This window comes from Argiope bruennichi, chromosome 6 (assembly GCF_947563725.1).
Source record: "Argiope bruennichi chromosome 6, qqArgBrue1.1, whole genome shotgun sequence".
NCBI lineage: Eukaryota > Metazoa > Arthropoda > Arachnida > Araneae > Araneidae > Argiope > Argiope bruennichi.
The window spans coordinates 24,594,432-24,617,989 of NC_079156.1; the positions used below are offsets into that span (position 1 = coordinate 24,594,432).

General features: G+C 26.7%; 1 protein-coding gene across 1 annotated transcript; it reads right to left on the minus strand.

Annotated features, from left to right (window-relative positions):
* Positions 1–4,411: 4,411 nt before the first annotated feature.
* LOC129971505 (U1 small nuclear ribonucleoprotein 70 kDa-like) lies at positions 4,412–23,333 on the minus strand. Its single transcript, XM_056085333.1, has 10 exons — positions 23,079–23,333; positions 20,414–20,476; positions 17,188–17,242; positions 16,270–16,334; positions 13,891–13,953; positions 12,895–12,973; positions 8,954–9,055; positions 8,226–8,316; positions 7,328–7,414; positions 4,412–5,005 (listed from the first exon to the last, which is right to left on the minus strand). The coding sequence occupies exons 1-10, from the start codon at positions 23,220–23,222 to the stop codon at positions 4,579–4,581; spliced, it is 1,176 nt and encodes a 391-aa protein (XP_055941308.1). The 5' UTR covers positions 23,223–23,333; the 3' UTR covers positions 4,412–4,578.
* Positions 23,334–23,558: the final 225 nt, after the last annotated feature.

Sequence of the window (23,558 nt, forward strand, 5' to 3'; positions counted from 1 at the left end):
AAGACTTGAAAAAAATTCCTGGACAGTTATCACTTTCTCCCAGAACAGTGCGGATAACAGTGACACGCTGACTCCATTCTCAGGTGGCTGATATAACATTGGACTAGAAAAACTTATCCCACATTTGTAAGTCCTGAAATTCAGGTAATTATTATACTGAGAAATAACAGAAATATTGTTGTATATTTTGCAATAAACCTTTCCAGGCAATTGTTTTGTTTCTTTTTTATAGACAGTGGATGACCCTAGTATAAAAGGATTAAAAATTTTTGTAATTAAGTTAAAAATATCCTCTAAAGCACGTTGTGGTGAAAGCTTATAAGCCAGTTAACAGCTACGCTACACGAGCAATTGCTTTTGTATTGTGGTCATGTTACTGGGCTGCGAACCACACGGTCCTAGGTTCTATCCTCGCTCCTAACAATCCGCCACAACGTAATCAAGGCAAGATTCAAAATTAACTCAGTAAGATTTTTTACATTGTGTCTTCGAGAGCTTTAATACTAGAATAAAAACTTGATATCCCATCTACTGTCAGTGCAGATTTCGTAATTGGCGGATATTGCTGCGGGTCAATGATGTTCTAAAAAACAATTTGTCTTGTCACATGACAGCTCAATTAACTGATCTGATCAAGTAACCATACCAAATAATTTCAATTACCTTCTTGATTTTCCGGTAATTTCCCTTTCTTAAAATAATTTATAAAAGAATAATGGTCATTAAGTAAAAAGCATTTATTTGATATAAAGCAAGATTTCAATATAAATAATGAATCGTAATTCCAACATAGAGATAACGAAATTTTTTTATAGGAACTAACTGTTCGAAGTTTCGTAGAGAAAGCCATTGTATAGCCAATACCGACGGACTTAGGAACGACGGCAATCCGCGCATTCAATTGGCCAATTTTTTGGATTTTCACCAACTGAACATGGTTTGCGATTCCATATTCTATGGTCATTTTTCACCCTTATGATATCTATCACTCCTTTGAATTTGTTGATCGAATTCCGCAGCACAGTCTATAATTGAATGGATACTCAAAAGTGGATTAATGGGGGGAAAATAGTCCCGCCCCTCACAACATTATTTAGCTAGGAATAATTCAGCCCATAAACCAACACCAATATTTTCAATTTCTGTACAAGACAAACAACTATTTAATTGTTTCTGTTTTCTTAATCCAACAAACTTTAATATCATTTAAAGATAGAAAAGTTAATCAAATTATCTCAAAGGAAATGGTTATTTCATTATGTTTAACAGGATTCAAACTAATAAATTATATAAAATCAGATCTTTAAAAACTTGATTATTGCATCTCTCTCAAGTACATAAAACATGTAATCAATCCACAAAGAATAAAAGTAACAAGTATAGAAATTTTTATTGATCGATATATATATATATATAAAGAGCTTACTAAATCCATTATAAATTGCTAGAATATTATCATCTTTGAACTATTTCTTCAAGTCTTGAAACAGCTTTGTAAAGTGTTAAATGATGCTTAGTATTTAAATGAGCTACAATAATTAATGCATAGGCATGCATTCTTTTGTATAATCATAATTCAAAATTAGAAAATATATATACCAAACATATAAAATTTTCTTTCTATTGTATTCCTTATATCTGAAATATTCTTTTAATTTGTAAATTCGAGTTTAATTTTGCCGACCGTAATAAAATTTGATGTAGACATTTCTTCAAATTTGGGATATCCCATATTTCGTACTAATATGTAAATTCTGTCGTTTATATATATATATAATTTGTTTCATGATGCAAATCATTTACGATGTTATTAGTAAAATTAAATTTGGTAATAAACGTCTTATTTTTATGCAGTGTAGCAATCTGCCTAGCCTTCCAAACAATGCAAAAACAAACTTTAAAATTCAATTTCATGAAACTTCATGATGCTTTTGCTGGAAATTTTTTCAATATTGTTTCAAATTTCCATAAAATTAAGCGGTAATTAAGTATGTGTCACTTTTAATTTGACTAATTAACTGATTGATCTCTTGTAAGTATTTTACCATTCTTCATATCAAAAATTTTAATGTTTTCTTGCTTACAACAACAGTTTATCATGATATAATACTAAATTTTTTTAAAAATGGCAACCCGAGATTATGCGCCAAGAATTTAAAATATTACAAGAATACTTTAATTAAGTCTTAATGTATCGTATGTAGTCTTAATGAGGCCTAATGTAATTTTATCAATAATACTTACTTTTTTTCTATTTTACATAAATTCGAACAACATACAACATTGAATTCCTTCAAAAATTGTAGCACCTTCTCTATTTTACTTTACAAAAGTGTGACTATATCTCTATCATTCATATTTTGTAGAATGTTCTGTTGAAGCTGGAACAGTTTTCTTTCATGAGGTACATCATTTGAAGATTCAAGCTTTCTGACATTGGCCTTTAAAAGTGAGTATAGGATTTTATAATACAAATTATAACTTTCCCTATTAAATTCTATTTCATCAAATGAATAAGTGTTTCTACTAGTTTCAATTAAACTCCAGGCTATCATGTGAAAATATAAATTCTGTTGAACTGATAACCATTTTAGGTAATTTCTATTACTTTAAATTTTCACCATCAAATGAAATTCATGTTTGAATGGTGGTTCTTGAAATACAATTTTTTAATACTGATTAATAACTTACATCACTTATTAATCAGAATAAAAAGAAATCCTTTTTCTTAATTTTATAATAGGATTTTATTAAAGGTAGCATGTAAAAGTAACGAAAATTAAATTACCCTTTTCATATGTTATCTTTATAACTAAAAACGACTTTATATAAAGATGCCAGATACAAATAATAGAGGATCCACTCATTCCCTACTTTTTTTTAATTATATTCTATACATTTTTAAAGATGCCATCGACAAATCAAAATGAGTTAACAGATGATAAAAAACACAGAACTGAAAAATGCATGCATGTGAAATTTCATGTAAAAAAAAGCACATTCATACTTTTTATATAAAATAGTAACATTACCTCATAAAATGATAATGTTAAAAGAAATTGCATCCTAATGCATTATGCTGTTAATAATTTTTAAATTTGTATACACTTTTAGACCTAATAAAATGATATTGTTGAATGCATGTTTCAGAGTATTTTTTAAAAATATAATTTGGCCACAAAATGCCTAAAACTCATCTAATGAAAATTATTCCTTCTTACATACTGTTAATGTTTCAATAAAAACTCTTAATCAAGAAGGAAAATATATTTGGGATATATAAACATTAATGAAAAAAACAAATAAAATGCTTTTGAAAAACTCGCAGATAAGCATGTGTAAGATAAATTTGAGAAAAAATTATTAATGAGACCAAAACATGTCTGCTTTGATAATATATATATATATATCATGTTTGTAAGAGATTTTTGAAATATGTATAAAAATTAAGACCTGGTTAAAAAAAGTAATTTAAAATGGAGGATTCAGGGAATTACTACATTTTTAATACACCTGATAGCATAAAAAAAAAAAAAAAAAGGTTCTGTATATTTGACTAATAATTCTTAAATCGTTAGAGATGGGCATAGTTCTAACCAGAGCAATGTTTTAAACGATAGGAAGAATTATGTCAATCATATTTAGAAAAAAAATATCTTTGAAGTACATTATTTCAGAGAAATTTGTGGTTTAAAAAAGACCTTAATTTTCATCATTAAAACATTTTTTAATTGGAACTAAATGTCTTTCTAATAGTTTAAAAATTAACTATTAGACCACAAAACAAGCAGATACCTTGTATAATATTAAATATATATTTACACTTCTGATATATCTATGAACTATTTAATTCACTTGACTAACTCCATTTTGAAATTTTATATCTCATTCATAGAGCAAGAGGCTATATATGAAAATTTTTAGTAGAAATCCGCCAATCAATACTGTTTCATATCAATAACAGACCCCTTGCTTATTGCCATTGGGTAGTAAATTTCAAAACAAATTTAATTTTTGATACATGCTACAAGAGATGAACTTAATTGGAATTGCATCCTCAAGATTAATTTCTTAAAAAAAAAAAAAAAAAAAAAAAAAAAAATTAAATTTAAACAAATATTTAGTATTACGTATTCAGATTTTTAAACTATAAGACAAATTTTACATTCTAACAAAAGATAGAAATGCATTAATTCTTTTAAATATAATGATGGAATTCAAATTTTTTTCTCCCTACAGCAATATAAATTGTACTGGTATCACGAGATGTATGAAAGACTTATACCGTACAATATTATATTCAGAATCCATTTTCTGAAGTTGGAATTAAACAAATCCATTACTTTCTTAATTAAATAAAACAAAATACATTGACACAAAATTAGTTTAATGCATGACATAACTGAAAAAGGAATGATGAAGTTCTTTAATCAAGATGTAGTCAGTAATTACATAAGATGGCAAATGATTCCACAGTACAGAGACAATATTTTACAGTTAAAAATAAACTAAAAGCTTTTTGTTACCTTTCTTGACATTAACTTGAATGTTTTTAATCCTAATTTTAAGTTCATAAAACTAATAACCCTCATAAGCATTAGGCTCACCATTATTATAATTATATTCCCCCTCATAGCCAGTACTATTAAAGTTATCTTGAACAGGTTCTGGTGGTTCCACTGGTTCTTCCTTGATCCTTTCTTCATGTTGTTCGACGACCCCACGTTCTCGCCTACTCTCTCTATCCCTACGATCCCTATCTCGGTCCCTGTCGCGATCATGTCGTTTGCGATCACGGCTACGGCTGCGTCGTCTTTTGCGGTCCCTGTCTCGACTGCGACTTCTGCGGCGTTCCTTACGAGGTGGTTCCCCATCAGGAATGACATCTCCAGGTCCATCCATGTTAACATCACCTGGTCCTGCACCCAGGGCGAGATCACGGCCTCTGTCGCGATCCCGTGATCTCTCCCTTTTATGGCGGTCACTACGGTGACGATCTCGGCTTCTGAAAGAAATAAACACATATAGAAACTAAAGGAAAGAAAGACGGGAGACTTTTATTAACAATAGTTATAAAAAAAACCTTTCTAAGTTACACAGAGAATATTAATCACGATTCATTTAAAATTTAAATTTCTGAAATTTAACAAATACATTCAATTTTTATTTTACTTTCCTTAAAGTTTACTTTTTTGTGCCACAAATTCCGACGTTTGCTTATTCAAAAACACAAAAGTTTTGGAATGAACAACTTAATTAAAATTATTCTTTCAAGTATACTTTTTTTTTAAAGACAATAGTTGATACTACAAATAAAAAGAAATGCAGGCGAAATTTCTCCTCACGAAAAATCAGAATTTGACAAATTTTCCAGATGAACTTAATCAACTTAAACAATCAGCCTTTAAAAAATTCAATAGCTATTTATCTAGAATAGTATCTATACTCTATTTCATCCTAACTTGGCAGTATTGTAAAAGGCAGAAAATGTGACGCTCCGCGTTGGGAAAGAGTTCCCCATCCATTTTGACTTTAAAATAGCTAAAATGCGCAGAAATTTATCAAATAATATCATAAATTACAGAAATCCTTTTTTTATTAGTAATTATTCTCAAGTTAAATGTGCTTATCTGTTAAGTATTTTGTAAATAAAGCGAACAAATAAAACAAAGCGTTTGACATAATGAATTCCACTTTGACTAGAACCGGTCATCAAGGTCAAATATTTGGCGCTTTTTTCTTGTACTTTTCCGCCAACTTTGCTTCATTCAGTTCGCAACCGTTATTATCAAAACTTGTACTTTTTTATTCTCGCTTTTTTACCAGCTGATATTTTTGATACTATTAATGACATTGGTAGTTATTAGTTTCGATTGTTGATTCAATTCGTCACTGCTAAAATGTCTGAAAGAGTGTTATCACAGACTGCGCTGTACACACCTTCAAGACGATTGAAACCAACAAAAAGTGCAGCATGCAGGAACATATTAAATGTTTATTCTCGATTCCGAGAAGAAAACCCTCAAGATTCTATCAACCAAATCGTCGATAAAGCTTCGCATCTTACAAGTGTTTCGCCAAGAACAGTTTTCCATTTGAGAAAAGAAATAAAGGCATCCAGTCCTTTAAGTAACCATGGAAAGACTTATAAAATATGATGATTTTACATTATCCTGTATTTGACGAAAAATCCATGCATTTTTTTGGAGAAATGAGATTCCAACATTAGATAAAGTTTTAAAAGATGTGAATGATGATACAGACATCTTTTCGAAAAACATTAGCCGAATTATGCTTTACAGAATATTGAAAGATTTGGGATTTTCTTTTGAAAAACGATTAAACGAAATGAAATAATTTTAATGATTTATTAAAATAATGTATCAATAATATTGGACAAAATAAGGAAAAAAATTAATTCTCTGATTTAAAATGATAATAAAGTGCGAGATAAAGTTTCGCCAGCGATCTGCTTTTCTAGAAACCATGTAGTTTACAGTAACCCAGTTCCCCTGACAACGACTGATTCGGCATGCCTAGAATATATTCTACTGCCAAGTTAGGGTGGAACAGAGTATAAGAATTGCTTTTCTTCTAAATCTTTTTAATCATATATATTATTAAGCTACAATTCACAATCATCTAAGAAAAGTGTCTTGCCATGCTTATCAATAGAGATAGATCAGGCTGCAGGGGATCTCTTCTACAAGCAATTAGAAGAGGTCACCTGCCGTGTTCATAACTGCTTTAATACTTAAACATCTGCCAAATAGTGACCAGCATATTATCTTTTTAATCTCATACTAGATAGACTTATTGATATTTGTTTGAATTTGCAATCGGTAGATATAATCTGTTTATTACTGTGGAACACTGTTTTCATTCATAATATTTATATGTATAAAGCATCAAGCTTTGTGTCTGATCAACATATTAAAGAAGGCTATTTTTATTTAGCCATGTGTCATTGTATATGTATTTGCTACAAAATACTGAATGCTCAATTTTAGTACAGAAACTTTTATATAATTTTTTTCAGTTCTTAATTATCAAAGTTTTCTAACCTTTTATTTTTTAAGTGTATCTCTCGGAATCAGAATAAAAAATTTAAATGATGTAAGAAATCAATGTTTATTATATTTGTAAAATATTTACATATAAATGCAGCCTAATTATATTACTAATTTTTTGTAAAAAAGGAAAAAACATTTGTACACTGCTGAATTTTCATTTTGAATAAAAATTTGTTGCTGGCAAAATGATATTAAATGATAATGATGAAACATTTACTATAATCTGCATTCTATTAACATCTAAGTAGTAATACCTGCTGCGACTCTTGCGTCTTCGCTCTCTACTTCTACTCCTAGTACGTCTTCTTTCGGGTCTTTCCAAACGGTCTCTGTCTCGATCGCTATAATAAGATAATTCAACATTAAATTGCAAAAATATTTCTTCCATTTAAGCAAATACTCCTCAGCCCTGCCTATTAAAAAAAAAATCACAAAACATGAAGTTGCATTCAAAATATAAGCTCTGAGTAAATGATGGTATGCTTAAATTTCCTGTTTGTAATGAGAATGAGAAATGCAGAATCATAAAAAACTCATTTTTGAATATTTGTATAAGAAAGACCGAAAAAACATCCATGAAAAGTGGTGTAAAGCAAAATCTTTAAGTTTAAAGGTTTATCAAAATTTTGCAGACAGCTTAAGAAATATATAGTTTTTTGAACAAGATAATATATTTTCATATTAATAAAAATTCTTTAAATATTGGGGTTCAAACTGAGAAATAATGACATTTTTTCACTTTAAGAAGCACTAAAACAACTAAAAAATATTTTTTAAATAAACAGATTACTTTTCCTGAATTTCAGGAACAGTAGTATTTGAGATATGCATTAGATTTTAGCTTATGAGTATTTTCATAAGGAAATTCTATCTAAGATTAAACTTTGAGAAAATAATATTAAGATGTATGTAAATGAAAATATAAAAAGTCAGAGTAACATCAAAGACTTGGACACAAAATTATATTTCATAAAGAAATTTGTTCAAACATTGAGAATATTAAATAAAAATGTAACAATTTTGAAAAAAGATTTTTTAACATAATCACATACCTTAATGTCTTATCCTTTTTAGTGCTATAAGAATAAAGTATGAATTTTAAACAGTGCACATAAATTTGATAGGGTAAATAATCTCAGAAACAATACTTACATGTATCTATCATCAGATCGGTTTTCTTCACGCCCAGAATGCTTCAAATTAACATCTGGCCCACCTCGTCTAGTACCTCCCAGACCACCTCCTATTATTAAAAAAAAAAAAAAAAAAGGAAGCTTATTATAGATTATAAATTTCTATTTATTTATTTCTAAATTACTGGAAGGTATAATCTGTCAGCATATAAAATTTATTGAAAAAAACTTATCAAAAAGTTTTATGAAGAATTAAAGCTACATAGAAATAGAACGACATATTTGAAAATGTGACTATTGACTATGAAATCTTCATCTCTTTTATAAGCAATGCTGAATTTCTATCTAGTAAAACAATATTTTCTTTTTAAATGTATTTTTAGTACAAAATGATTTTAAAATAGAAAATTCCTCTCAGCAGTTGGTTTTAGTATTATCAACTCATCGAGTTTATTCGATTTAGTAGCTATTACTATTTTAAGAATTCTATGATGGGAAATGTCTCCAATGTTTTAAAAAATGGCAAGTCTTGAAATACTATTTGCAATGATGCTTCAAATTACATTATTCATATTTATATACAACATAGGGAAATAAAATAAAAATTCTTTACAAATAATAGCAACCATTGGATACCTAAATGTAAGTTTAGAATTTCCACAGTAAAATAAAAGGTATTTTTTTTTTATTTATTTATATAATGTAAGATATAATTCTGAAAATTATTCCATTATTAAAATATCTTACCAAGTCTTCGAGGCAGCCATCCCTTTACTGTTCTGCCTTTCTCAACATCAACTAAAACTCTTTTTCCTTCAATTTTTTTGCCGTCTGCATGCTTGTAGGCAGCTAGAGTGGGAAGAAAATGCACCAAACAAAAATATGACAAAAGTGAAAAAGTATAGTAATGAAAAGAAACCAAATGGTTTCAGAATTCTTACCTGATATACTTACATATTTGAAGAAATTCATAACTTCAGATTTTTGAAAATATTATATCAGGGTTCTTTAATTAGGAATTAGTAGTCAATTTAGGAATTAACAGAAAGTTCCAAAGGAATTTAATCCATTCCAATATACTTATTCAATAATTTTGGCACATGTAAGTCTTTGTCTCTCTAAAGAGACAAGTTTCTATAAATTTTATATTCAATAAAATATTTAGCCTATATTGATAAGATACAGTAAATTAATAATTTCAAAACAAAGTACAACATTTTTTAAAGCCTTTCCCCCAAATAATTAATGTCAGTATCAAGCCACAAAATAAATAAAAAATTAAAAAAAAAAAAAAAAAAATTGATATCTTACAGATTCAAATATTGGCAATAATTTTTTTTTTTTTTTCAATTCTAAAAACATTTTGCTATTTTTATTCCATAAAGAACCCTGATATAAAAGCTTGTGGTACGAAAGGTAAAGATGTTGCATTTGGGTTTTTAAAACTGGTGCAGAACTAATTATAATAGCTTGCTCTATATGAAACTGACTTGAAAATTTTAACATTTACTTTGAAAAATAAAATATCTATCCCAATTCAAGTTTTTTTCTTTCTGTTTTGAAGAATAATCATCTAAAATATTATTACTCCCTAATTAACAAATTAAATAAGTTGACAACTGGCAAGCTTCATGCTAATAAATCTCTCAACTATCTGCTTTAAGTAAGGGGCATTTTCACTGAATAACAATTTTAATTTATTTTAAATATTCTTAAAAAATTATTAAAGACTAACATGGATCTAATTGTGTGAGATGTGACTTTTAACTATTAACATTTCCTAAGATTGCTAACAGTTAAAAACTTACCTAACTTACCGAATAAAACGAAGTACGTAAAAGATCAGTCGTCTTCAACTTCAATTAATTCTTGTTTATATTCCCACTTGATATTTATTCTCCAGATACGTTCTCAAACAACAATCAAGGTTTATCCAACGATGCATAGGAAATTGTAATTTACCCATTTCTTACCATTTTTTGTCATATTTATACCAAATTTATACGTATTAATTCCACTTAATTTGAAAAGGGCCTTACCATTGTTAACCTCGTTTATTTTATACACTACATATACTTTACCTTCCTTACACCACAAATATTAAATAATGAAGAAATAAAAGAGCTTCAACTACTATCACCACCACCTTTAAAATACAAGTTCTCTCTATATAAATTAGCAATGCTAGATATCTTTGTTTTAAGATTTTTATCTTTGCCAAAGGCCTTTCTTTTAAATGTATAACTGCACAATATGAAACAGTGCAAAACTTTTTATTATACAAATAAATTAGCTTTATGCAATATTAAAAATAATATTTTTAAAATTATAATTATTCACTTGAATTATTTAAAGGAAAAAAAAATGATTATAAACTTGGTCAACAATTTAAATCTGTTTCAAAAATACACCTGTATGGCAAACAATATAGATATCCATTTCATCCCAATTTTATTATAAACAACTAATCCAATATAAATTATATAACTTCACTTAGACTGGTAAACAGAACATGATTTTTTTTATGTAACGATCTACAATTAAATGATTGATAGTGGAGGTGATAATAGCATCAGAGAACTTAAGAGTAAAAATAAAATGCCAGAAATTTAAATAAATTTAATACATATTAAGAATATACAACATTAATTTTATTCTTAAATATGACGAAAAAAATTAGAAATTTAAATAGATTATTAAAGGATACTTAAAATTTAAGATAAGAAATAGAAATAAAATAAAAAGCAAACTCTAAATTTTCTAACAATACAGCTAATTTAATCACACATAAATAATGTATTAAAATACAAATAATGCAATAAAAACTTTTTTTTAAATCAATTTTATAATAAAAGCTTAGATTTTAGAAATGAAATAAAAATTCTCTAAACCAAAAGTTATATAGAACCAATTAAATTTACTGTTTATCAAATTATTCTTACATCTGAGTTTCAAATTCAAAATATTTACATTTTTAAACAGTAAAAAAAAAAAAAAAAAAAAAAAAAATCTTAATTCATAATAACTTTGAAATCAGAAAGAAAATTATATCTTGAAACTTTTGAAAGACTGACTAAAAATTTAAATTGTTTTGTGAAGTGTAAACTTAAAAATGTGTTTAAAAAATTAAACTTTCTAACTAATTCTTTAAATTATTAAGAATTAAGGAATTCAGCATTCTATATTACCATATCTCTTTAAAAAATTTATTTCAATTATTGAAAACAGTTGATTTTATAATAAAGTGTTTCATACTATTTAGCATTAAACATAGAAGTTTTCAGAAAACATAGAATATTATTTTTAAACTTCACATAATGAATAGGAAATACTTGTTTTAATATTTAGATTTGTGTAATTTCAGAAGGAAAAAAATATTTATACCATATAACTAATTCTTGGGAATAAATGTTTTTTTAAAAATAAAATAAGATGATGGATATTGATATAAAAAATGCAACTCAAGATTTTTTCTTTAAAAAATATGAAATTACATAGCAATTTTCTTGAAAATTAAAATATAATAAAGAGAAAATTAAAAACATGTAAATAACTGATAATAAATTATTATCATAAGTAGATGGTAGAGAATATTTTAAATGTTATAAAGGATGAAATAGAATCTGAAGAGGGGTTGGGGAAAATCCACATATTAATAAAAAAAATTGCTGATTAAAACTTAACTAGTGCTATTTTGAGTAAATTAATCCACATTTTATCAGATTTAAAATCATGCATTAGTCCACACCAAATTTTAGATGTATAATTTTTTAAATAATAGAAAGTAACAAAGATTTACTAATTTCGAACTTAATAATTTATAATTTCCCCTGGAGAAAATTTTAACTTCTCTTGAAGAAAGCCACAGGCAAAGATGTTCTAATCTCAGTATTTCCAAACATGGCTGCTTACCTCAGCCTTTCAATATTGCAAAGGCAGAGCCTAAAACCTTCCCTCCCAGGGTCTAAACAGACCAAAAAAATACACCATTTAGTTGTATGGTAAAAAACAAATTATAAATGTTCTTACCAGACCAGCTTACCATACACATACAAACCAAAAGATTTCCTTAGTATTTTAGGACAAGTGGCAATATAGGTACTGTTGCGGAACACCAGCCATATTGGAGGGCTGTTATGGAATATAAGACAAAGCGAATGTTAATGTATTCCTTAAACAACGAGCACGACATAAATAGAGGCTGGCTACACACCTTTCAAATGTATGAAAAGATTACAATACACTGTATGGGACCTTTTCAAAATAAGGCAAAATAACTTCCAAACCATGCACCAATTTTATTATTTTTTTTCCCTTCATCAATCTTTTTTCAAAAACATAAAAATTGGTGCATTAAAAAAAAGCTTATGAAGTCTAATTTACCTTATTATGGATAAAACACATTCAGTGTTTCGGAATCTAAAACAGACATTTGCAGGTTTGTAACCAGCCTATACTCGCTATAAATATGTTGAACTTATTACAGAAAGAATTACTTTCAATTATGTACCCAACCATTCTTGCACTTGGCGATATGTTTTATTTACCTATAATGGAATAAAAAAAAACGGAGGTCCTCCTCATACTTTCAACAAAATTTAATCTTCAGTACGGTAGTGATTGTTGGGTAAAAAGCAAAGAAATAAGAAAATAAAAAAAAGAACTGCCACAAAAGGAAAATTACTTACAATGCATGTCACGCTCTCGTTCATATTCAATAAATGCATACCCCCTTGGTTTTCGACTCAAGTCATGAACCATTACTATCTACAGGTAAAAACAGATACTTTATATATTTATAAATTTAGCTAAGTCTGTTTAAAATAATAATTAAAAAATACATCAAGCAATAGAATTGCACTAAATTTTAAAAAATTCAGTGCACATAATGCTAAATCATAGTATAAGTCTAAACTATTTTTATACTTTTTAAGCAGGATTAAAGATATTTTTCTTTAAGATCATTAATCCATTAATTCAAATGCATCAAAAGACCAGACAATAAATTTTAATTAAATAAGCATGATTTATTTAAATCTTTGTTATCAATAAAAACAGCAGACAAATTTCTATTGATTCTAAAAATAAATTGAATAAGATGAAGTAACTGATGGTGACTAAGGTGAACTTCTGAAGTCAAGTCTATAAGTGTAATTATTAATTTACAAGAAAATGCACGGAACCGATAATTTTTTTTTCTAGTCAAAAATCATCAAAATATTGCATGGCTAACAAAGGCAAAAACTTAAAAATCTAAATTTAAAAAACTTTTACATTTTGCTAATCTAATATGAAAGTGTTTCATATCGTAAATAAATATAATTTTCAACACAAATATAATAGAGTTTTAACAAAAAATACATGGCTGCTGATTATTACAGAAAGGAAGCTAAAGAAAAATTATAATTAGTTTCAATAAAATTTCTTGCATGGCTGAAACACTACCCACATAAAGTATTGATGATTCCTTATTAAACCAAAATTTTATGGATTGTCAAAAAATGTTTAACATACAATATCTAAAGACAAGAAATGGACATAATTATCATTCAAATATTTAAAAAAAAGATAACTAAAATAATACAAATATACAAAATTTGCTAGAACAGCACAAAAATTAAAAGGAAATAAACTTTCTGCACAATATAGCTTTCATATAAATTTAAATACACCTTTTATCATACCTTTTTGATAGGTCCATAAATTTCAAATTCTCTTCTCAATTTTGCTTCAGAAGTATCATAATTCTGGTAAAATAAAAGTACAATTTTTTTTTTATTTTTACAAAAGTGACCTTTATGCTGCTGATACAAGTATAATTAATTATGAAATCAATGGAGGTAAGAAATATTGATTTGAAATTCTTTTAGCAACTTGATATATATTTATACAGATTTAAAACACATAACTTTAAATCAATAAAACTTGAAGCGTTCATGAAAAAATTGGCCTTCATAACCAATATTTTAGTTTAATACAAAACCATTTGCATTAACCAGGGGTGTTTGTGGGACCCCAAAAAATCCCCGGAAACTTTTACGGACTTACTACCGACATTTTGCAGTTTCGAGAAGGGGGGGGGGAGAAATGAAAAATTACAATTATTAAGTATTGAATGACCTAATTATAAAAGTTCAATGAATTACTTTTTTTGCAAAATTAATAACCATTAATTTTGCAAAATTAAGACCTTTGAACCCAGGTCACGTGATCGCACATCTGGTCGAACGAAGTCTCTCCCTTTTTTTTCTGCCGCGCCTACTTGCCGAAAAGAATCCAGAAGAGAATGTCCGAGAACCGGGGGAATGAGTCATAACTCGCAATAAGGAAAGAACAAAAAAGAAGTCCCCCCCCCCTTTTCACGCATTATCACTGCCTTTGGAGAAAGAAAGGAAAAATTTTCACCACACACACTGACCTTGCGCTTTCTGCTTTCAAAGCAAACAAAATTACCCAGATCAAAATAAATAATTCATTATTATTCCTACTTCCTTTTGAACGACGATCCCCGGAATTTCCGGGTATCGAAGTTCAAAATCCCCGGAATTCCGGGGTTTCCCCGGAGCACAAACACCCCTGATTAACTGTCATTGTCACTGACTGATACAATAATTTCTCAAATAAATTACAATAGAAACCAATCCACAATAACTGTGTGTCTTCATATTGGTAACTATTAGTTATAAAACATTATTAATTTTTTTGGTGCATTTGATATAATTAATAGAAATAGAAATAATGGTAAAACAATAATTTAAAATTAGATTGCAAAATAAATTTTTTAAATAATTTTATATTGCAATAGCTTCTATAATGTTTTAGAATAATATAGATTTGGTTACGACTTGACTGCCACAAGATTTATTAGTGACTGCTAGAAGACCCATATAAATTACATTGAAAGAAATTCAATATGGCAATCAATGTGTTAAAGAACTATTTATATATATAAATATATATATATATTTAAAAACTTACATCGAAAAGCTAAAAACAATGCTAAAACTAATGTGAACAAAGAAAATATTTTAAAATAAAAGCATAAATCTAACTTTCCTATGAATCAACAAGCAATGTATCATGATTAACATTAACAGGATTCTAAGGAATTTAAAAAACTATGCAGTCTATTTTAATTGTCTGACAAGACAATGCCAAAAACTCTTTTAAAATCAGGGATCTAATTCATTATTCAATTTTTGTTAAATGAATAAAATTAAGTGACAGTTTCTATTGATTTAGATTTTAAGCATAAAGAAAAGAAAGGGGAGAATAAAACAGTTAAAGTTAATAACAGAAATCATATGTATTTTTCTTCTTCTGATCTTGTTATAACTTTCTGATCAATTTAAAAAAGAATTCAACGATTTAAATATTTCTACAAATTATTAATATTTTTTTTTGTCCAAAAATCATTTTTGTTTAAGCAATACATGAATGAGAAAAGAAAAAGCGTGAGTCATCTATTTCAATAATATATTAATTGAATAACTTAAAAATGAGCCAATTTATATGCATTTATTTTAAAACTGTAAATCTTGGTGAAACATTACAATTTTTTTTCCCTACAACATTGAGAGCCAATCAAAAATCAGTTGTTTCATTCTAATACAATGAACAGATTGAAACATGGATCAGTTTTGCATAGGAAACAAAACAAGCCCAGATACAGTTTTTAATAATAATGGACGGATGGATAAAATACTTGAAATCCATTAAAACAACAGCTCCTGTCTCCATTAGCACATCCATACTACTTTTTATTTATATCGGTAGAAAAATGATACATTATGCAAGAAATATACTTGTTACTTTTCATACAATATAATACTTAAATTAATAGTTTAATTAATGAATCAAAAATTTTCTTTCAAGCCTGACTGAGTAATAAGCAGTCTAACAAAAAACTAATTATTGGGCTATTTTTAGTTTACTTTCCATTATACAATACAATGTTAATAATTTTGCCATTCAATTAAACTGGAATAAAACAATCAAAATAGTTCAACTTGCTAAGAGATCACGTTTAATTTGCGAAAACATATAGATAAAAAGGTACTTACAATTCGTGCCACAAATAGTGTTTTATATGGATCAGTTGTAGAATTAGGGTTTCTCTGTGGATTCCCTATTAGGGGGAAAAATAATAAAATAAATAAAACATTCAAGAGAGCATCAAAAGATTTTATATTACATATATGCATACATACAAGAAAATATTGCATGCTTTTTAATGATTACAATAAAGTTTACATATTAATTACAACAACATTAACATTCAGGAGAAAATATTTTATGGAAAATATAATTTTCTATTGACACACAAACATTTTCATCATGTTTGTATACAAATAAAATTTTAACAAAACCCCTTTTAATCACAGAATCCAAGGTATGAAACTTTTCTTATAACCCGTGAGATTAACAAATGAAACTATTAAATTTTTAGGATTAATTATCTCAAAAATTTAAAACTAAATTGTTTGTTGAATTGAATTTTAATTAATAGAGTCAAACATTTATTTCTCATAGTTCTTAGGAAAATAAAATGTACAGTACTTTTCCAATAGATTTGCAGCAATTTCTGCCAAACACAAATTTGAAACTGTGAGAGTTATAACATTATGTAGATTAACAATATAAATGAAAATAAAAAACTGCACACTTCTCAATTACTGTTGCTGAACTTGTTGCATTTTGGAAATAGTTGAATGAAAAATTATTTCTTTTATCTACTTATACAGGAGGTGATGTAAATGCAAATATTCCATAATAGTTTATAAAATCAGGAGTAATTTTATTAAAACTTAAGTTTAGATATAAAAAGGAGAGGAATAAGAAAAGGAATTTACACATTAAAAAGGAATTAGAGAAGGAATTACACATTAAAAATTTTATATTAAAAACAAATATTCATAAATTTATTAATAAAATTTAAAAAAAATAAATATTTTAAATATAGGCTGAAATAAAATACTTACATAATGCAATATCTTGTTCTAATTTATATGCGGTAGCTTCTGCTTTTTGTTGACGCTAAAACAAGAATTTAATGTATCTACACTTTTTTCAATGAAATCTTTTCAACTCTAACAATAAATAATTTCAGATCTATATGCTATTCTATAATTAATCACTCACAATAAATTCATTTTAAAAAGACTGAATTGTTTATATTTAATGAAAAGAATTAATGGAAAGGTTAAAGAAACTGTAAATAAATTATATGTAATATCATTTCATGCCTTTCTGACTAACTAATAACTAACATTATTAATAAACAGAGTAAGGCAAATGCAATTTATCTAGTAGTTCAAAACATGAATACTCAAAAAACTTTTGAGAATTTTCCTATGAAAAATCTAACAGTTTTATTTTTCTATAGCCTTTTATGGCCATAGAAACGAGTTTAAGAACAAATGCAAGAATAGGTTTATTGTAAACTATGAAGCCAATTTAAATAGTGAATTTTGGCCATAACTCTTCATTGAATATATACGTACAATAATATGCTGGTTTTTATTAATCAAAGCAATTACTAACTAACTTTTCCCTGTTTGATTAGAAGATATAAATACCACAGCTTCTTTAAATAATACATTTAATTGCAAATTTAAAATTCACTCCAAAAAATATAAAAATTTACATAAGTTAATAAAATTTATTCATATAAATCAATCTCGATATTTAAATGGGTTTTAAGAATTTTTTTTTTTGGGGGGGGGGGTTATTATGAATGATGCTAATATATATATAAAGAAATAGTTTCTCAAAAATAGAAAATACAAACATGAGAAATAAAAAAGCAATACAAATGAATCAGTTATTTAAAAAACTTTAATAGTTATCAAGGATGGGTTATTTCACAAAAAATCAAATACCCTTTTCCCATTAACTGTACCATTTCTCACTGAGAAAACTTTTTTTTCAGAATAAAATTCTTTGGAATGCTTTATTAATCTTCATTTTGGCAAGAACTCAATATCTACTAGTTAATAAAACTGCTTCAGTCTCTAGATTTATAGGGCCTCTGCCTCTTACAACAACAACAACAACAACAAAAGTATCTTTGAAAATAAACTTATAACAAAACAACAATTAAAAAAAAAGCTTTAAATTTTAAGAAACAAAGGCATCAAATTTCAGTAATCAAGGAACAAATTTATTAATTGCCCTTATCTTTATAATAAGAGATGTTTTAGTTGGCCAGTTAATGATGCTGTTAAAATTTTTAAATTCACTTGGAATATATTTAATCATTTCTGGATGCCCTCTTTTATTCATTTTTTTTATTATAATAAGCCTACTCAAGCAGGCTAATGCACACTAGAGAAGCCTTATATTTAAGTTTAAGATTTATCTAGCCTTATCTTTATATTTAAGTTAGAACAATTTTAATCCATAAATTGACACAAAAGTCTTCAAAATTTTAACCAAGGCAATATAAGTCAACTTGACTTAAAGGATTTTGCTTCATATTACATATCTACTTCTAAAGAATTGATTCACACTTAAAGAACGATTTTAGGGTTTAAAAAAAATAACTGATTCAAATAAGTTTATTGCTTAATATTTATTATATAAATTTGTCTACAGCTCATAAAACCCTGCTTAAGTAGAAACATGAAGGATACTCTAATTTTTGCAAACAGCCCATCATGAGGGGGATGTTTTTTTAAAGAGCAGACTTCATTTTTTTTTGAACTGAAGTCTAATGAAAGATGGCACCTCAGCTGTTCTTCATTTCAGAATCCACCATACATAAGGCAATTGAGTTGTTTTAAAAAGTAAAATCCATCATGACCCAAAGAAAGGAATCAAGTTTTGAAACTGATAAAATATCTTTCATACTGATCACTATGTCAAACAATCTGTAATTGAAGTTTTAGCATTTCATAAGCAAGGACAGATCAGCACAATGAATATATGCAATCAGATTATAATAATTAAGACACTTACCAAAAAAAAATAAAAAAATTTTTGTACTTAGTTTTTATATTTATAAAAAATAACAAAATGATTGTTTAGAAATTTATCCCATTACATTATATTTATCTGAAAAATGTTTATTTTTGAAATTTTTCACAATGGTATTATTTAAGAATACCATTACTGTCTTTCTAATATATCATTATTTTTCAGTAAAGAATTACACTCAACTTTTTAATTGCAAATAACAATGCCATTCAAAACTTCTCAATTCTATAAAATATCATTTATTCGAAATGTTCTAAAACATACAATAATCTTAAAAAATTGTATCCAAATAAGGAAATATTACATAAACACAGTTATTTCACCTAGTATATCAAAACCTAATGGAAGTTTATAACCTCACTTCTAATAAAATTATTGTCTTCATTCCTCAAAATGGAATTTTTTAAAAAGAAAAAGTATCATTAAACTCTTTTAAACACGAAGCTGAAGTCGAAAAATTCTAAACTAGAATCAGATGGCAATGCAGGTACTACATATAATATTTCCTCTATAGTTTCCATGCCACATCAATTAGAGAATATAGAACTGCCAGATATTTAATATGCACCGCATAAATGCAACAATACACATAAAGCAAGAAAATAAATTCAACATTTCTCATCATATTTTACTTTGGTGCTATTTTTACTAGCTTGGCAATAAAATATTTCACAAGTTGCACCTGCTATTTGGACCATCTATTTAATTCGATGGCCTTCTCTTTGATATTTTTTAACTAGAATAGAAAAAAAATAAGCAAAGCAGATAATTCAATGCATTTAAATAGTAAGTGGAAATTGCAGGTGAGTCATGTAGCAATCAAACTAACTGAAATTAAATGAGTTTCCAAACAATGCATTTTTTTAAATTTATTGGTTAGTTAAATATTAAAGAAATTGAGAATTAACAGCACTGCTTCATACAAATTACACAATATACAAATCTTTAAACATAATTTGAGCTTAAAATTTATTTTTTAATAATTACCAATAAATTACATTTATAAAATATCAATAATTAAGATGTGTCTGCAATAAAATGCATCTGCAAAATAAGAAGATACCACTTAAATTATACAGTCCTTAAATTTAAAAGAAATGTAACATTTATAAATTTCAAGTGATTAAATCAAAGCTATCATCATCTTATATATTTTACTTGAAAATATATAAGAACTGTTATTCTTATTAAGGAATATATAAAATATAATAGGAATATAAAATTTTTTACCTTTTCTGCTCGACGCTCTTCTCTTGTTTTTATTTTTACAGGAGCAGGCGTTGTAGCAGGATCCTAGGAAAAAAAAAAAAAAAAAACAATTACATATTTGAATAAAATAACACAAAAAATATAAAACTACAAAGCTTTAATTGTATCTTTACGGAATTAAAAAATAAACTCACTAATGTACTCCTAATAATCAATATTATACTTTGGGATTATCCCATTGACCATTTTCGTTAAAAGGCAGCACAAAAGGATAGGATTGGATTGGCGCATTTTCGCGAGCATTGACACATCGACGGGATAATCCCAAAGTACCATCAATACTTTCAAAATAATTACTAAATTTTTATTCCAGAAATTTTTTTCATCAAATTAAATATATCTAATTTTGACAACTAAAAAACAAACACAAAGGAAATACATGGCAATTACTTTAGAGATCACAGAAAATATTATTAATGCAATCTTGTGACACTATAGATTAAGATGTCAATATTAAATTTTTCTATAACATTTTTTATTTTAATACTCTCAAAATCACTGAAAGAGCAGTATCATATTTCCTTTCAGAAATACAGATGGTAGAATACAGTTTCCTTGGAGAGATTTATTTCATATTTAAAATACACCAATTTTCTGGGAATTTTTGAAAACTTTTAAAGATTAACAAAACCAACCCTTCATATTCTTTGAACATCTTTGTGGTATCTATATTTATAACTTTACAGGCATTTCTGGTCTTCATTCAGAAAACCATTCATTAACAACATCTCTTTTGCATGTAAAAAAATTTATTTAATGCAGAATGCATGTTTAATGTGCAAAACATGCAACATCACTTTATATTTGAAGCAAACAGATATTGCTAACTGCACTGAGATTACGTTCCTATCATTTGTAATATCACTCAAAATAATAAAGCATTTTTAATTTTAGCATTTAATAAATATTACCATTATTATAAATTTTAAAATAACATGAAGTTTGTTATTTTAAAATTTATAATAAATTGAAATATTTTATTATTTTTAAAAAATTTACATAGATTAGATCAAATTCAGAATAATTTTTGTAAAAGATATAAAAAACTGTGCATTTAAAAAATAATTTTCTAGAATATAAATAAATTTATTAGGAACCTATATTTACTATTCTAAGAAATTTTTGTAATCGTCTGCAAAATTTTTTTTTTATAAATTGATTGTTCTAGATAAAGCTGTATGACTAAATGAAAAGGGAATTTTTTTTGCACATGTTTTTTATATAGTATATATTTAGACTACCAACTAATCCTATTTGTTATGTTTTCCCATTATATTTCAAAAATTTTAATAACTTGTGCCGGAAATGGCTAAATAACTTCAGGATAAGAGGAAAGAAATGTGAAAATAGAATCCAATATTATTCCATCAGTAGGACTTTTAACTGTGATATAAAAAATATACAATATACTTGTGGACATTTATAAATGTCCAGGTTTTATTGCCTACTAAATGAGAAATATTAAGATTTGCATTATGTATAATAAAGCTTGATAATCTTGGCAAAATCTGAACATTGGAAAAATCTGAACATAAATAAACCAGGAACTGTTAATTATCTATAATCCTCCAATTAAATTTCAAAGTAATAAAATTCTTTTAATTTTATTTTATATAATGTGTGCAATATGTAACAAATTATTCATTCACAAAAGTTATGCAGAAATCCATGCTGTCTTAACTGCTCAAAAAATTCTATTCATACATTTAAGAGACATAATAATCATAACTAAGTTAAGCTCAGTTAAATTTCATATGACCTATTGCCTTAATTGAAGAGGGATTAAGAAGTTGGTACCTTTGGATTTGCTGTTACAATGGAAGACCAAACAATCAAGACAAGAATTGATTATAGACTAATTATAAACAAAATTGAAAGTTTTTGTTTTTTACTCTAGAATTGTATATCTAATAAACAGATTTCAATAAACCTCACAATTAAAAACGATAAAACAATTTTAAAAAATAAAATTTCTTTTAAATATGATTGTTTTAAAATTATTTTTTTATAAAGAATTTTTTTTTTAAGTCAGCTATAATTTTTCCTCATAAAAGAATGAATTTCGTAGGTTCATTATAAAAATCAATAGATCAAACTTTCAAAAAAATTTATTTCACCCATAAGTAGCCAAACTGCGCCAAACAGTAGGAAACTCGCCAATATGAACTAAAGATAATCGTTTGGTTGGTTACCATATTTAGCATTTTATCAACTATAAATATTAATAGAGGGAGTACTACTCTATTCGTAAGTCAGAACAAAGAAATATTAAATATATAAAAATTAAGCATTTTGTGTGATGTAAATTAATTCATTATACACATTAATCAATGATAAATAAAAAAATTGCATCTAAATGATAATAATAGTTATGATTAACTCAAACCATAATCAAAATAAATTTTAGGCAACTGTTTATTAATTTTATATCGTAACTTCTAATTTTAATAAATAATATAAATAAAATTTCTGCTAATGAAGTTAATGCCGGCGTCATCAACAAAAGCATTCCATTCAATTAAAAGAGAGAGAGAGAGAGAAACGATCATATTTTAAACCAAAAATTTTTTTAGGTGTAACTGTCTTAATATGTAATCGTTACAAAATATAACAATGAAAATATTACCTCAAAGTGTTGGACGAAATCAGCAAGACCTGTATATCCAGAAGTTCGTTTCTCATACGGCAATTTGTCCACAGGAGGTAAATAAGGAATTGGATCTCTTGGCTTAAATAGGGCCAGCAAATTTGGTGGCAGAAACTGCGTCATTTTCTAATAAAATAGAAAATCTTAATTCGATGAATACATTAAATAAGGCAAAGTGCGTCTATTTTAGAAATGGAGGATAAAGACACAAGCATTACAAAAAATTTAAGAATAATTCAGTTCACTTCATTTACAATATCTTCAGAATACAAATAGCAACAGAAGTGTTGAGATGGCAGTATTAGCATCGTTGCTGTTTATATTTTGAATGTATACATATAAAATGCGTAATAACAAAGCATTTAACATTTAAAAATACAATTAACATAACATTTCAGCGCAAAAATTCTGAAAGGAATCTAATTTTTGACTTAAAGTTTGTTAAATAAAGATCACACT